Raw genomic sequence first — 15,641 nt, forward strand, 5'->3', positions numbered from 1 at the left:
TGCAGATTCTTTTGCCAAGCATGATGGTGCACGTTTATCATCCTAGCATTCAAAAGGTCAAAGCAGGAGGAGCAGGAAGGAGTTCATGGTCAACTTGACTTTTTAGTGAGTGCAAGGCTAGCCTGGGCTACATGAGACCCTGTATCAAAAGAAATAAAAAAAAAAAAAAGTTTTTTTTTTTAAATGAAATGTATTGAGGTCTGGCCGGGCGGTGGTGGTGCACGCCTTTAATCCCAGCACTCGGGAGGCAGAGCCAGGCGGATCTCTGTGAGTTCGAGGCCAGCCTGGACTACCAAGTGAGTTCCAGGAAAGGTGCAAAGCTACACAGAGAAACCCTGTCTCAAAAAAAAAAAACAAAAAACAAAAATGTATTGAGGTCTGAACATGTGATTTCTTGCAGATCTATTAATTATCTACAAGTATAAAGCCCCTTCTTGGGGCTAAACAGCTCTAACTGGCACTTAACCATCTACTGATGATTGTTACCATCATCTTTAAAAAAAAAAAAAAGCAAAGAAAGGCTCAGTAGAGTCTGTTGATTTCTTAACAGTATTTTTGTCAGGCTAGCACTTTGGAATTTGTGGTACCTTTTTAAAACATCAGAACTCAGTTGATCCAAGCATCCTGTGCATAGACCTTTTCCCTTGAACTCCCAGTTCTTTGTATTTCTGTGGACATGTCATCCGTATGTGGCTAATGCACAGAGAGACAGTGTCCCGCAGCAACAGCAGAGGCCAAAAGGCTTAAAATCTAGGATTTCCTTGGCCATATTTTGTTGTTAAATATGAAATGTATTTTTCCAAAACCAAGTGAACTTGAACATCAGAAGAGCCAAGTTTGGTATGAACCATGAAATTTGATGGAGTTTCTAAACATTGCAAGACGTACGCTTCCAGCTCTGGTCACAGTTCTGGTCTCACATGACTGGTAATTCCAGCCAGGAGTAGCCAACGCCCTTGGTCTGGGCAGTGTCCAGCACTGGAAGAGTGAGGAGATGATAGACATGCTACAGTTTGGATTTTACATTTCTTTTCTTTTTAAGTAAACATTGGATTTAGCTAGTCTTTACCAATTGGAAAGAAGGAGAAAAAGTTCTTTATTCTTGGAAACCTAGACAAAGAAGTTAGATCAGCTCGATTAGTTATGGTAATGTTGCTATAGCAATTTCAGTATTTTAACACAGTGTACTAATGCATTGTGTAAATTCTTGTTTACTAGATCAGGTGCTCTCCACCTTATTTTTATTTTAATATTTTCATTTTTTATTATTATTTGTTTGAGACCAGGTATTGTAGAATATTATTTTAAGGTGTGTTACTTTTGTTTATGTGGCATTTGTTTAACTCTGTGAAGCTGTGTTACTGTGCCTGTCTAAAACACCTGATGATCTAATAAAGCGCTGAATGGCCAATAGTGAGGCAGGAGAGAGAAATAGGTGGGGCTGGTAAGCAGAGAGGATAAATAGAAGGAGAAATCTGGGAGGAAAAGAGGAAGCAGCCAGAGAAGGAGGAGGACTCCAGGGGCCAGCCACCCAGCTACACAGCAAGCCACTGAGTAAGAGTAAGATTTACAGAAGTAAGAGAATGGGAAAAGCCAGAGGCAAAAGGTAGATGGGATAATTTAAGTTAAGGAAAGCTGGCAAGCAACAAGCCAAGCTAAGGTCGGGCATTTATAAGTAAGAATAAGCCTCTGTGTGTGATTTATATGGGAGCTAGATGGGAGGCCCCCCAAAAGAGCAAAAACAAACAACAACAGAGTCTCACTGTGTATCCTTGGCTGTCCTGGAACTTACTATGTAAACCAGGAAGGCCTCAAACTCACAGTGATACATCTGCCTCTGTCTTCCAAATGCTGGGATTAAAGGTGTGCACCATCACACCTGGATGTCCACTTTTTTTTGAAGACAGGGTCTTTCACCCAACCTGGAGTTCACTGATTCAGCTAGACTGGCTGGTCAGTGAGTCCCGGGATCCATCTGTCTTTCCTTCCCCCATGACTCTGTTACCCGCTAAGGATCCAGAGCCTGCTGAACACCAAAAGAGCTGGCAAGCAAAGAGAATATACACTTGTTCAATAGCTTTGGTCTGCACACATCATTTATGTTCACATTTCATTGGTCACCTGGTCCTGTCTAAGTACAAAGAAGGGCAGAGGGTAGAAAATGCCATCCTTGACTGGCAATCATTACCCTATGAATTGTGGAGGACATTCAGATGTCTCCAAAGTGAAGACTGCTGGCATAAATGTCGAATCTCCACACTGTACATACTCTTCCTCCTCTAAATACCTCAGGTCCCACCAATCCAGATCAGGAATGGCTAGGTGGCATGAATATGAAACCATGATGCTCACAGAATTCACTCATTATTCTGATTTGAGCCTTGTCATACTCGGGATCCACAGTGACCCAGATTCTGAAATCACAGTTTAATCACAAATAGTTTGTAAGGTAATCCAAGGAAAAATGGTAGGGCTGTAGGTAAGTGAGACAGGGCGGGCAAGGCAACTAAGTGAAGGTTGCTTTTTGGCATAAGTGGCCACTGTGGTTATCTGGAACATAACTCTGGTAAGAGCCATGACTGTAGAATTATCCTTCAAAACAGAGAAAGACCAAAGTGTTTATATGATGACACTCCTTAGCTTTTGTTGGATGACATTAATACTCAAAGCTCCTACAGCAGGTTGAGGAGACACAGTGACCTGAGAAAGACTTGGTTAGGTGCAGTTGGAAGCCAGACAAGCAGGCGTAGAGTGGTAACATCTAGGGACATGTGAGCTGGATACTGCTAGCTCTGCTCTGGTTATGGGTGACTCTAGATGACTGGTTAACCAACAAGCTCTTTGGTGTTGTTCCTTCTGTCATCCAGTGTCCCTGATGAAGAGTCTAAGCCAGCCACCACGAACACTCAGGTAGAAGGTGATGAGGAGGCTGCCTTACTGGAGCGCCTGGCTAGGCGAGAAGAGAGACGTCAAAAACGCCTCCAGGAAGCCCTCGAGCGTCAGAAGGAGCTTGATCCAACTATCACAGATGCCAGTCTGTCTGTCCCAAGCAGAAGAATGCAAAATGACACGGCAGAAAATGAAACAGCAGAGAAGGAAGAAAAAAGAGAGAGTCGCCCAGGACGATATGAGGTGGAGGAAACAGAAGTAGTCACCAAGTCCTACCAGAAGAACAGCTATCAGGATGCTGAAGACAAAAAGAAAGAAGAACAGGAGGAGGAGGAAGAGAAGCTGAAGGGAGGGAGCCTTGGCGAAAATCAGGTAGAGGAGACGGTAGAAGAGAAAACACCAGAACCCCAAGAGGGAGCCGTGGTAACGGTATTGGAAAATGGGCAAGTCAGTGCAGAAGAGTCCAAAATAGAGGGGGAGGGGGAACGAGACCCAGAGGAGACAGCCCGTCGGCAAAGGATGGAGGAGGAAGAAAGAGAGAGAGCCGAGGCAGAGAGGCTGAGGTTGGAAGCGGAAGAAAGAGAAAGAGCCCAGGCTGAGCAGGACAGGAAGCTAGCAGAGGAGAGGGCAAGAATTGAAGCTGAGCAAAAGGCTGCTGCGGAGGAGAGGGAAAGGAGGGAGGCAGAGGAGCGGGCAAGGGCCGAGGAGGAGCAGAGAAGAGCGGCGGAGGAGCAGCAGAGGGCCAGGGCGGCGGAGGAGGAGAAGGCTAGGCTAGAAGAGCAAAGGCAAAAAAGGCAACTAGAGGAGCAAGAAACCAAGGACAAGGGGGAGAAGGGAGTGGAGAAAGCAGAAAGGAAAGGAGTGAACGAAAGGAAGGCCCAAGAAGACAGACTCCAGACAGCTGTCCTAAAGAAGCAGGTACAGTAAGCACTGCGCACCTACTGTGTGATGCCTGGGCACCTGCTGTGTGATGCCTGGGACTCAGGAGACATGCAATGCTCACCAAACTGGGGGCTGAGGCCTCGTGCACATCACCTCACGTGCTTGATCATTTGGCAAGCTGTTCATTCTTTTTTTCAGGCCATAGCAATACCCAAGCCTGAAGCAATCCAACTATGGCTAAGTATGCAATTAGCCAAATTCATGGGACAACCAGGGAGAAATTAATTGCTCTGTGCTTGGGTGTTATGGCTATATAAAAAAAAAAATGAATTAACCCAAAGATGACGAATGTGGTAGGGGCTGTGTTGGCTTGTCTCTGCGTCTGCATCTGAACCCCCTCTTTCTGACGTCTTTCCTGGGTGTACATGAGGCAAGAGGCCTATACTTCTCACCTCACTCTGGTGTTTGATAGTAATTTTTTTAAATTATAAAATTAGGGGTGAGAATTAATAAAGAATTAAGTTCCAACATTTAATATTAGCAAGACAAAAAATATCCTTTGAAGTCAGCTGGAATAAAGGAGGGAAAGGGGACTGTTGGAACCTCTTCCCACCCCCACCCCCCCGAAAAAACAAAACATACCTTCAAAAGCCTGACGTGCCGTCATGTAGACCCGGGTTTAATGTTGACTTGCAGGAAGTCATTCAGCGGGGGTAGTGCTAGTTAACAATTGATGGACAGTTAGGAACATGCAGTTTGCTCCTGTTTGCCATGAGGGTAGCACAAGTTCATGTGGCTCTAGGAAGGATAGGAATACTAGTTGGGTCAGGAAATGTAAACTACAAAAGTTTTGGGAGTCTTTTTTTCTCTCTATCTGCAAGACTGCATTAAAAACCCCTTCTAAGAGCTATGAAAGAAAACAGAAATGCTTGCACGTTCACCTTTCCAGAGTGAACCCTTCATCACTGCATTGTGCTGATGTTGTTTTTCACCCCTGCTTCTCTACCAAGGGCTCATGCACATGGTTGTAACTGAGAAGATCATGGGCAGGCTGCACACACACCTGGAACACAGTGCCATGTCAGATTTCAATGAGCACAGTGGGAGGCGCAGGAGAAAAAAAAATAAGGTGGGGTGGGACACACCGCACATGCTGATAGGACCACTAGCACCTGGTACCACTGGCACCAAGGGGTCTGAGTATGGCATTAAGACAGCCACAGAGACACCACAGTCCACGCGGAGCGATCTGAGCACCCTCTCACTCTTACAAGCTAGCAAGGGCTTCTGTTCACCTGAGTGACCTTCACCATTCTTGACAAGGAGAAGGAGGAAGAAAGGGGAGCTAAAGGACAAGCTCGAAGACAAGAATCCCAAGACGACAAACCTGCCTTCAAAAAGGAAGAGGTGAATGCTGTCAGTTATCAGACCTAAAGCCACACCCAGAGCAGCATCCCGGGGCTCATCGTAACCCCTCTCCCGTGGTTTTCAGTCAACGGCTCATGGGTCATGGACTGATGTGATAGTGTAGAGTGTCTCATAACTAATTAATCTGGCTGGAGACGTGGCCCAGTGAGTAAAGTGCTGGTCATTCAAGCAAGAGTACTTGAGTTGGATCCCAGCATGCACATAAAAAAAAAAAAAAAAAAAAAAAACTGGGTATGGTGTAGGGGGGTGTCTATAATTCCAGTTTGGGGTAGCAAAGACAGAAGGATCACTAGGGGACCCTAGGGACTCACTGGCAGCCATGCTAGCCAACTAGTGAGCTCTAGCTTCAGCAAGGGACCTTGTCTCAAAAATTAAGGTAGAGAGCCATAGACAACACCCAGAATCAACTTGTGCCTTGCATACACCCCAAATCAACCTGTACCTTGCACACACCCCAAATCAACCTGTGTCTTGCACACACACACAAACACATACACACACACTTGAACACACATTCATACACACTCATACTCCACATACATGCACACATGTGCACACACATGCCTACACACTCAAACACCACACACATGTGTATACTTGATAATCAGTAGTTCAAAAGAAAGAAAGAAAAAGACATGGAATTGAAAGCATCTGTGGACATGTAGACAGTAGTACAGCATTCTCATACAAATTGTCTTTCTTAGTGTGTCATAGTCAAGCACGCAGACAGCCTTGCTCCCCAGTCTTTCCAGCTTCCGGCCTCTGCAGTGTGACTTTCGTTTCCATGAATCCTTCTCTGCTTGCATTTCAATCATGAAATATTTCCAGCTGGCTTTGATTAATGCTTTAACTTTTTCAAGAAAATGCACCCTCCCCCAACCTAAATCGCAGTAGACAATTGACAAGCTGAAGATGATAAACGATTTTCAAAAGAAAAGTTTGGCCAAATACCCTGCATTGCATTCATGAGGCACACACACAGGGGAGCAGACGCCAGGGTGTTTGTAGGTAAGTAAATGAGGCTTCTGCACACTGAGTGCCACGGCACTCCAGCATATGGTGCCGTGCAGAAAGCCTGTCTTGTTCTATCCATCCCGGCCATGCTAGCCTCAGATGACACTACAAATCGCCATGCTCTCCAGTAAGTTCAAGGAGTTTGGATATGGAAAACAGAACCACCAGAGGTAGAAACGCCTGAGTTATGTTGCCCAAGAGACTGATGAAGTGATCTGTAGCCATTGGATACTGGCCCAAATGGATTCTTGCTACATTTCTCTGTTAGAGCATCCATTAAGAAAATCCAGAACTGTAAAGAAAATTCCATGTGTAGAAAATAGATGGCCGTACTAGTCACAGGAGGGTGGTTTTCTTCAGTGGCTTCGTAAAATTCACATAGGAAGGAAGACCCTATCATTCATACAGCATGTTATACTTAAAGACTTTTGCTCTTCTCTCCTTCTATTACAACTGGTTCTTTGAACATGAGCTCTGGCTAGCTAAAGGAGGGAGAGAGTGCAAATGCTGATGACCCAGAAACTGACTTTAGCTCTACCAGGCAGCTAAGGAGACAGCTGAACACACGGGAACATCTTCCTACAGGGGAAGAGGGTGTGAAATTTGTAACTCTGGTGAAATGTGGGGAGGGGCAGGCTGTAGTGAACACCCTCTGGTGGTGTGAAAGTTAATTAATTTCGCCAAGATAATGATTTTACTTTTAATGGCCAAAGCATCCCATGCCTGTGTATGGTGTCTGAGTCAGAAGAGGCTCATCCTCAGTCATCCATCTGCCTCTTTTCAGATAAGGCAAAGTCCATGGTATCAGTCCAACACTCCAGGGAATGGCTGGTTTCAGACCTGCCATTATCCCTTTCCCGGTTTGCCCCACAGCACATTCCAGCTCTCATAACTTCTGACTTCATTTTTACACCAGTCTAGATAATCTCCTCCAGCCAGGCTTTTCAGAAGATCAATTTTAATATTGTATAGATAAACTGCTGTCTATGGATAAAGCTTCCCCTTCCCAACTAGCTGGACTGGTGTGTTATATAGGCAACTTTAAATCATTTTTTTTTTTTTGCAAGATTCAGTCATTTTAAATAACCCCTTCCTTCTTTTTTTTTTTTTTTTTTTTTTTTGTCACATAAAAGCAAACAGAAACCTTCCCTGGCAGGAATCCACACAGCATAAGCAGGATAGTTCAACCACAAGTAAACACAAACATTCCGCTGACCTTCCAGGGGAAACATTTCCCAAAGTCCCTCCAGTGCTTTAAAACACAAACAAACCAACCCCCTGTCTTCCTCCACTGCAGTTGAACTCTGTGGCAGCCCTGGAGTGCAGATGCTCTCCAATCTTGAACATTAACTTTTCTGTCTCTCCTCCTCAATTAGAAGCTGTCTCTCTTTAGTTCTTTACTCAGTATTGATTTGGTTTTTCCCTTGGCTTTTAACAGAAAAAACGTTTCTAGCAGAGAGTTTTTTGTTGAACCTGATAGTCCTGTCACCCAGGCCCATGTGTCTTGAACCTTAGTGTGCAGATGCACCCTGCAATTTGGTTAAAGATGATTCAGCTACTCCAAGCCAGGGTCTAAGCTCTCTGCTGAAGGTCTGAGTTGTCTGGGAACCAGATTTCAGGAGCAAAGAGTCAGGAGAACATCCATAGTGTGGAAGAGGGAGCTGGATGAGGATTTAGGGTCTGAAGCTAACAAAAATGTGCTAAATGTGGTCAGAAAGCCTGCAATTAATACCCAATTCTTGCTACTCTGGAACTTTATCACGATAGAGACTCCTAGCTCAGGAAGGTCCACCTGTTCCCTTGGTCTTTGGGGTTGTGTCTAGCTTAAGGCTATGCCTTGTAAATACCTGCACCCCTACATGCTCATGTTTCCCCCCACTAAGTAACTCAGCTGTATGGAGTCTCATCCAAAAAATGTCTGGAGGCGGTCTTAGAAGCCCACCCGTGTTACCTGTGAACGAAGCAGGTTTACTCTTTTCAACATTCATGACCACCGAGTAACCCTTTAGTGGAGCTCTTTTTCTGTGGTAACACTGCAACCTAAAAAATCTAGTTCTTTTCCTAGGGGTTCACAAGGCTGTGGGCTTGCCATGACCTTGCCAAAGAATCTAATCTATTGTATTCTTTAAACTAAAAATTGAAGATCCTGTAGAGCTGTTTTATTCATTTCTCAGGAGAAAATAATTCTCAGTCAAACTCAAGCCGTCATTATTAGATTGAGAATGTTTCTAAGAAAGTTTCCCACTGAGAACATGAGTAGACCACCCACCATAACCCTTCCCAACAGAGGCACAGCTTGGAGAAATAGGGGTGGGAGGCTGTTCTTCTGATAGACATCCATTCTTTTACAAATCTATTTGAAGTAATTTTTTTGCCAGGAAATCTGGTAATACTTTAAAGTATTTTGGACTGCAAAATAGAAGAAATGAGTTAAAAGAAATTTACCTATATTGTTGCCCCCATAAGCCATGAGATTTGACTCAGAATTTATCACATGGGTACCCCGGAAATAGCACCCTTCACCTCTGTGTGTGTATTCCCAGATACATATTAACCAGGATGTGTACTCTAGCCCATGGTTTCTGGGGCTCTATTCAACAGTGACAGGCCAAAATGAAACTATACTGTCTCTTCCTACCTATTCAATGAATACCGATGTGTTTGTTCTGGGAGGCAGGGACAGCCGCCAAGCAGCCATGATCACACTGGTATACAGGCCCTGAGCTTCCTGCTCTTTGCTCATACCCCATCAGGGGCCAAGAGGGCAATGACAGGGTGGGATTTGGAAAGGGATCATTTCATCCAGCTATGTCTTGATGAGCTTCCCAGAGAAACTGGGCGACAAACACCTCTAGACTCAAACACTCTCCTTAGCTGCAGACAAATCTCCCAGAGAGGACATTGCAGCAACGTTACAGGTTCCCTCTTTAGCATTACTAAGGGACACCCAGATATACCCCACCTTAGAGGAAAATCAAAGTCTTAACTAGAGCAATGTCAGTGAATAGTCCATCCAGGATAATTTAGTACCGTTTAAGGAAGATTATCAGGCAAAGGACTATAAAAGGTAACCCGTAACACCACGTTCTACTTGTAAAACATGCCTTTTAGGGGTAAATATTGAGAGGGTGTCAAAAATCACTGGAAAGCAGTTAGTGGTCAGGTAAAGGGAGAGAGTTCTCGGCAGTCAGGAATCCCTACATTCTTATGGTCTACCTTTCTCTTCCAAGTGTTTCTGCAGAGCACTAGTTCTTTGCAACTGTCTTGAAAAGAACAATGGACACCACTTTCTCATGTTCACATTTTAAGAATGGATGAGATAGTAATGTGAACTCTTTGCCCACCTCAGAAGCCACTTTGAAATAATCTGTTCCATCTACCATGAGGACTTCACAACACAACCCCCACAAAAAAACTAAAGCTTCCAATTGCTCTGCATATCCTTCCCCTCTGTGTTACGCAAAAATACTAAAGCTCCCAATTGCTCCTCATATCCTTCCCTTCAGTGTTATACAGCAATCACAAACCCACATCTGGAGGTCTAAATCTTTCCTCCAGTGGAAATCAACATGCACCCTGGAACTGTTTACGTGGCTTCAGTCATGCATGGTTCTAAGTCCTTCCCCTAAAGGTAGGTTATGTGTTCCCTCCTTGGGTCCCCTCAATCATTTGACTGAAATGCCTGTATCATAGCCCCCAGAACTGGCAGATCTGTGTCACCTGCTGGCTTTTCCCTTATTTCCTCCTTACTGGGCCCTTATCAAAGATGCTCCCTTTAGCCAAGAAGAAACTTGGCCAAGCTACACGGCCACTCTTCCATCCAAACCACACCTGAAATTACTTTTCTTAGTGGGAACTGTAAGCAACTACTCTTAGGTAGAATTCCTAGAACTTGATAGTTTCCAAAACTAACAACAATACTGCTTCCCCAAATAAAAACCCCAGTGAGATCAGCGATAGCTCTTGACTTCATAAAATTAAGGTTCAGGTTTTGGCTCACAGGTCAAAGAAACATGGCTTCCTCTGTAATAATGTTCTTGATTTCCTTTCTACATCATGTTCTGGATGATTGCTCTGCGTCAAGTCCAAAGACTTCTTTAAAAGTTGGGGTGTTGGTAATAGCCTGCCCAAACCTAGTAAGATATTTATAGTTATTTATCTTCCTGATATGTGTCCTTGGTTAGATCAAAGATGAGAAGATTAAAAAGGACAAAGAACCCAAAGAAGAAGTCAAGAGCTTCTTGGATCGAAAGAAAGGATTTACTGAAGTGAAAGCGCAGAATGGAGAATTCATGACTCACAAACTTAAACAAACTGAGAATGCTTTCAGGTAAGCTGTGACTATTTAACAGTCGCTGTCTTCCCATATGTGGGAGGGAGACTGGGTCTCTTTGTCCTGCGCCTCCAGACAGAAAGGATCTGACCAGGCAACATTCTTCCCATTGTCTTAAAGATACATAGTCAGCAGATCCTGGGCCCCTGTCACTAACAGACCAGCAATCATTGCTCAACCATAGCTTAATCCTCTTCTAGTTCTTCTTCTTTTTTCAATAGCAAGGCATATAATGCTTAGTCTCCATGTTTTGACAATATGCTCATATTGTATCAGTGTATTAAGAAATATTATGACTGAGATTAATATCAGTGGTTCATGCTTTAGGTGGTCCAGACAACTTTCTACAAATCTTTCTCGGTACCATTTTTAAGAGTTCATTATTGTAAAGGTTGTAAATAAGTGTTTTGTGAAGTTCAGATTATTCTGTGGTCCAAAAACTTGGGGCACATTAGGTTAAACCAAATCACAGCCCTTTACCATAGGACTTTAAGAGCCTTCTGTGTAAATTTGCCTTCATTTTCCCATTTTAGAAACACACACACACACACACACACACACACACACACACAAGAGGAATCTATGTATGTGAGATATAATATATATATATATATATATATATATATATATATATACATGAAAGAGGAGAGAGAGAGAAATAGGTTACTACAATGTAATTTGTTTTTGTCAGTGTCTGCTAGGAGTTGATACCCATACAAGCAGAGAATGATATACTCCATATACTCACACAGTGAGGAATACAGTAAGAGTCTCTAGCTAGATGCTTTTTTTTTACCAGCTGAGCTAAAAGCAAGCTGTGTTCTTCATAGGCAAAAGCCTGGTATCTGATTTTCCTTAAACCTAAAAAAGCTAAAGACAAGACAGAACTTTCTGGAAGGTATTCCCATATTCCACCCTGGTGCTACAAACCTACCAGCATGTTTAGGCAGAGGCAGTATAGCCAAGGTCTTACTCCCGTTTTGGTGAAAGTTGACTTGATTCTTCATTTTTAAGGTTAGATTTTTTTTTTTTAATTCAGCCACCAGTAACATTTATCTCAGACATTCCTCTATGTTTACAATAGTTAAGATACACGCACACACACACACACACACACACACACACACACACACACACACACGCACACACACACACACGCGCGCGCGCGCGCGCACACACACGCACGCACGCACGCACGTACGCACACAGAGGATCGTACAATATGCATATGAGTGAATGCAATCAGAAAGGTGTATTTTAAATGGGTCTGGTACCATGAATGACAGTGCTACAGAACCAGCTTTCTGTGCCAGTAAATCTAAGTTTGCACTTAGTGATGTGAGCGCATGCTCTGCAAGATGACTGTTGAACCAGAGCCTCACCACCAACCGGCACTTTGATTACACAAAATAAAGACTGAGCGACACCTAGTGGAACCCAGAGAAGATTCCATAGGCCAGCGTCTTCTCATCCACACCACAAGATCCCAGAGAATAAACCAGTTTCTAAAAATGCAAAGACCTTCCTGAGAGAGGAGTCAGAAGCTTGTGACTCTGTAACACTGAAAGAGCACAATGTAAGGTTGTAAGAAACCCTTTAATCTTGTTTGAGTTCAAAATGAGAGTTCATCTTTAACCATCAAGAACCTGTTATATTTTATAATCTCAGCCTGCAGCAACAAATTTGATATCATAACCCACCCCCAAACATACATGTTTATAGCTAGAACAAGTTGTTTCAAAGCATGGTACTGTCTTTACCTCTCTACACAATGCACTTCGATGTTTTTCCTCTTTCACTTTTTAAAATGTTGAGACCAATTTACTAAATTGATTTTATTTTTTAACCTGAAGCCTGAAAACATTGTCCTAGAGGAAACAATATGGTCTGAACTACCTCTGTGTTCAAAAGCATAAGGTATATAAAATAAGATCAGTAAGCCAGGTGGCAGTGACACATGCCTTTAATCCCAGCACTGGAGAGGCAGAGCCAGGCAGATCTCTGTGAGTTCGGGGCCAGCCTGGTCTGCAAAGTGAGTCTACAAACTACACAGAGAAACCCTGTCTCGAAAAGCCAAAAAAAAAAAAAAGAAAGAAAAGAAAAGAAAAGAAAAGAAAAGAAAAAGAAAGAAAGAAGATCAGTATTGTGCACTGCATATCCTCAATCACTCCTTGTTTCCTTCATTCTCTTACTCCATAGCTGGAAGCATTGTGCCATCCATTACACAGAATAAATATTAAACAGTGTGATTCATTGTTCCTGAATACAAAGGTGTCAGGCGTGGGATTCCTGTGCTTGGATCTAGTTAGTAATGACCTCACTGTGTGTTAATAAGTATTTAAATAGAAGCTACTCTACATCTCTGTCTCTAAGCAAAAGACTCCCTGTATCAAGACCTTCAAGAAGAACACCAGAATTTCTCCCCTAGTCCAGTTCTGGGAGGATCCAGCTTGTGTGATGTCACTAGCAAAACAGAGTATATTCTGTTGTTCCTCATTAGCCATCCATCTTGGTTTTGAGGCAGGGTCTCTCACTGATCTGGATTAGGCGGGGCTGGCTTTCCAAGTTGGCTGCCTGTCTCTGTTTCTCATCACACCCAGGTTGTTTTTTTTTTTTTTTTTTCCACATGGGTTCTGGGGATTGAGTCAGGTCCCCATGTGTGTATGGCGAACACTTTACTGAGTGAGCCATCTCCCCAGCCCTCAATCACTTTCTACAGTTTGGACAAACTGTTTATTCTCTCTCACTTTACTCATAAGATAAGGATTTTATGAATACCACCACCTCCCCAGTTATCATGACTATTTAATGTGATAATACATTTGAAAACATTCATAAGATATAATGAACGACCCCTTTGATCTTCAGCAACCACCCTGATCACACCACATCTGTAATAATTTAGAGTTTTAAATCCTGACAAAGGATACTCCAGTTGTGTTGGGGTCAGAGAGGGTAGAAATACACATTTTGGATAAGAAAAATTTCCCAGAGGCTCTATCAAAACAGACATACCTTACTGGGTTTAACTCACCCAAGAAACAATAGGGCCCAAATAGTGGTAAACAGCTGTAATCCAACATTTAGGAGGCTGAGGTAGAGGGATTATGAGCTTGAGCTAGAGGCCAGCTGTAGAGAGATCCTGTCTCAGAAAACAAACAACAGCAACAACAACAAAAAAAAAAACCCTACAGTTTGTAGTGCTAACTGTATTCTCAACATCCTGCAGCAGAGCTCCACAATCATTTCATCCCGCAGAACTGGGATTGCACACTCACACACAGCTCCTCCTTGGCCACCTCCTATGCCCCAGAGAACCACCATTCCTTTTCTGTTTCTATGAATTTGATATTACCATAGATTCCTCATACAAGTAGAATTTTGAGGTATTTGTCCTTTTATAACTGGCTTGTCTCATTTCACGTAATAGCTTCAAGTTTATCCACATTGTAGCATGTGTCGGTATTTCTTTTGAAGGCTGAATAGTATATCCATGGTGTGGATATACCACGGTGTGCTAATTCATTCATCCCACAATGGAGTCAGATTGCTCCCACCTCCTGGCTCTTGTGGATAATGTTATGAATGTAGGTGTTCCACCATCTCAAGACCTTGCTTTCAATTCTTTTGACTATGTGCCAAGTGGTCTGTCCAGATCATATATATGATATTATTATTTTCAGGATTGCACAGGACTCTCCACACTAGGTGCACCATTTTTACCTTGCCCTAGTAGAGGCTCTCATGAAGTGCTTATATTCCATATAGATCCCCAACCAACCCCAGGCCTGGTTATAGTGCCTGCAGACAGATATCCTCCTCCCTCCAACGGGGGCTGCAAGACAGAACCAGGTAACTACCTTGCCTTTTCTCCTCCCTCAGCCCCAGCCGCCCAGGAGGCCGGGCCAGTGGGGACAAGGAAGCTGAAGGTACCCCACAAGTGGAAGCTGGCAAGAGGCTGGAGGAGCTGCGCCGGCGCCGCGGGGAGACTGAGAGCGAAGAGTTTGAAAAACTCAAACAAAAACAACAGGAGGCAGCCTTGGAGCTGGAAGAGCTGAAGAAAAAGAGGGAAGAGAGAAGGAAGGTCCTGGAGGAAGAGGAGCAGAAAAGGAAGCAGGAGGAAGCTGATCGCAAAGCTAGAGAGGAGGTGAGGGCTGCCTGGCCCAGCCAGGGGAAACCTGGATGTCCCCAAGTCCTTAAGTGCATGGCCCATGACCTTGTAACCCAGAGAGGAACAGTCCCTTGAAGTCCCCTGCCGCTCTTCTGAGTGTGCACTCTTGAACATATAGTGTATCAATAACAAGCCTGGTAGCTCAGTCAGTAGAGTGCTTCCTCAACATGCACAAGGCCCTAGATTCAATCCTTAGGAGTACATATACCCACGTAGTGGAGCACCCCTATAATCCTAGCGCTCAGGAGGTGGAGAAGAATCAGAAGTTCTAGGTCATCCTCCCTCACTCCATATCAAGTTCAAGGCTAGCCTAGATTATAGGAGACCCTGTCTCCCAGTACTAATAACAGTCATTTATTATGATGGTAAACGGCATGTTTCTGAACCTGGACTACTTGTGTCTCCATTTTCTAGATGAAGAAACTGACGCACAGAGGAGTGTGTATACTTGTCCCACTGAGCCTCTTGTCCTATAGAGCCTCTCAATGAGGAACAGTGGGGAATCTGAGAGAGATGGAAGGTCTGCCACCCATCACAGAACCAAGCTAGGAAGCAGAGTGGGTGGGTGGCTTCATGCCTGGAATCCTAGCACTGGAAGGCTGAGACAGTAGAATGTTGAGTTCAAGGCCGGTTTGGGGTCTATAGTATGTTCCGACACAGCCCTGGTTACACAGAGAAATTCTGCCTGCAAACAAAATACAACAAAAAGAGAAAGGAAAGAAAAACATAGCTGTTGCAAGATATCTAATATTCAGAGAGTCTTTGTAGAGATGTTTATAGATTATTATTGCTGGTGTGTGTGTATGTGTGTGTATGTGATATGCATGCATGTGGTGTATCTGTGTGTGGTGGTCAGAGCACAATTTTGTGGAGTTGAGTCTCTCCTTGCACATGGGTTCCAAGGATCAGTCTTGGGTCTCCAGG

General features: G+C 43.7%; 1 protein-coding gene across 9 annotated transcripts in view; it reads left to right on the top strand.

The window, feature by feature from the left end:
• The window catches only part of Cald1 (caldesmon 1), a 189,862-nt gene that overhangs the window by 152,512 nt on the left and 21,709 nt on the right, over positions 1-15,641 (top strand). For 8 of the 9 annotated variants that reach the window (XR_008214574.1, XR_008214573.1, XR_008214576.1 and 5 more), the window contains 3 exons: positions 2,868-3,261; positions 10,398-10,543; positions 14,429-14,693. Coding sequence is in view for 3 of the 9 variants with exons in the window: in XM_052721737.1 (XP_052577697.1) it covers positions 2,868-3,261; positions 10,398-10,543; positions 14,429-14,693 (805 nt within the window). In the remaining 6 variants the exon portion in view is untranslated. Of the gene's footprint in view, positions 1-2,867; positions 3,262-5,100; positions 5,179-10,397; positions 10,544-14,428; positions 14,694-15,641 lie in introns of all 9 variants that reach the window. The other variant, XM_052721739.1, reaches the window with a different exon arrangement.

Source organism: Peromyscus californicus, unplaced genomic scaffold (genome assembly GCF_007827085.1).
Source record: "Peromyscus californicus insignis strain IS unplaced genomic scaffold, ASM782708v3 Scaffold_6__1_contigs__length_162567912, whole genome shotgun sequence".
In the NCBI taxonomy this organism is placed as follows: Eukaryota; Metazoa; Chordata; class Mammalia; order Rodentia; family Cricetidae; genus Peromyscus; species Peromyscus californicus.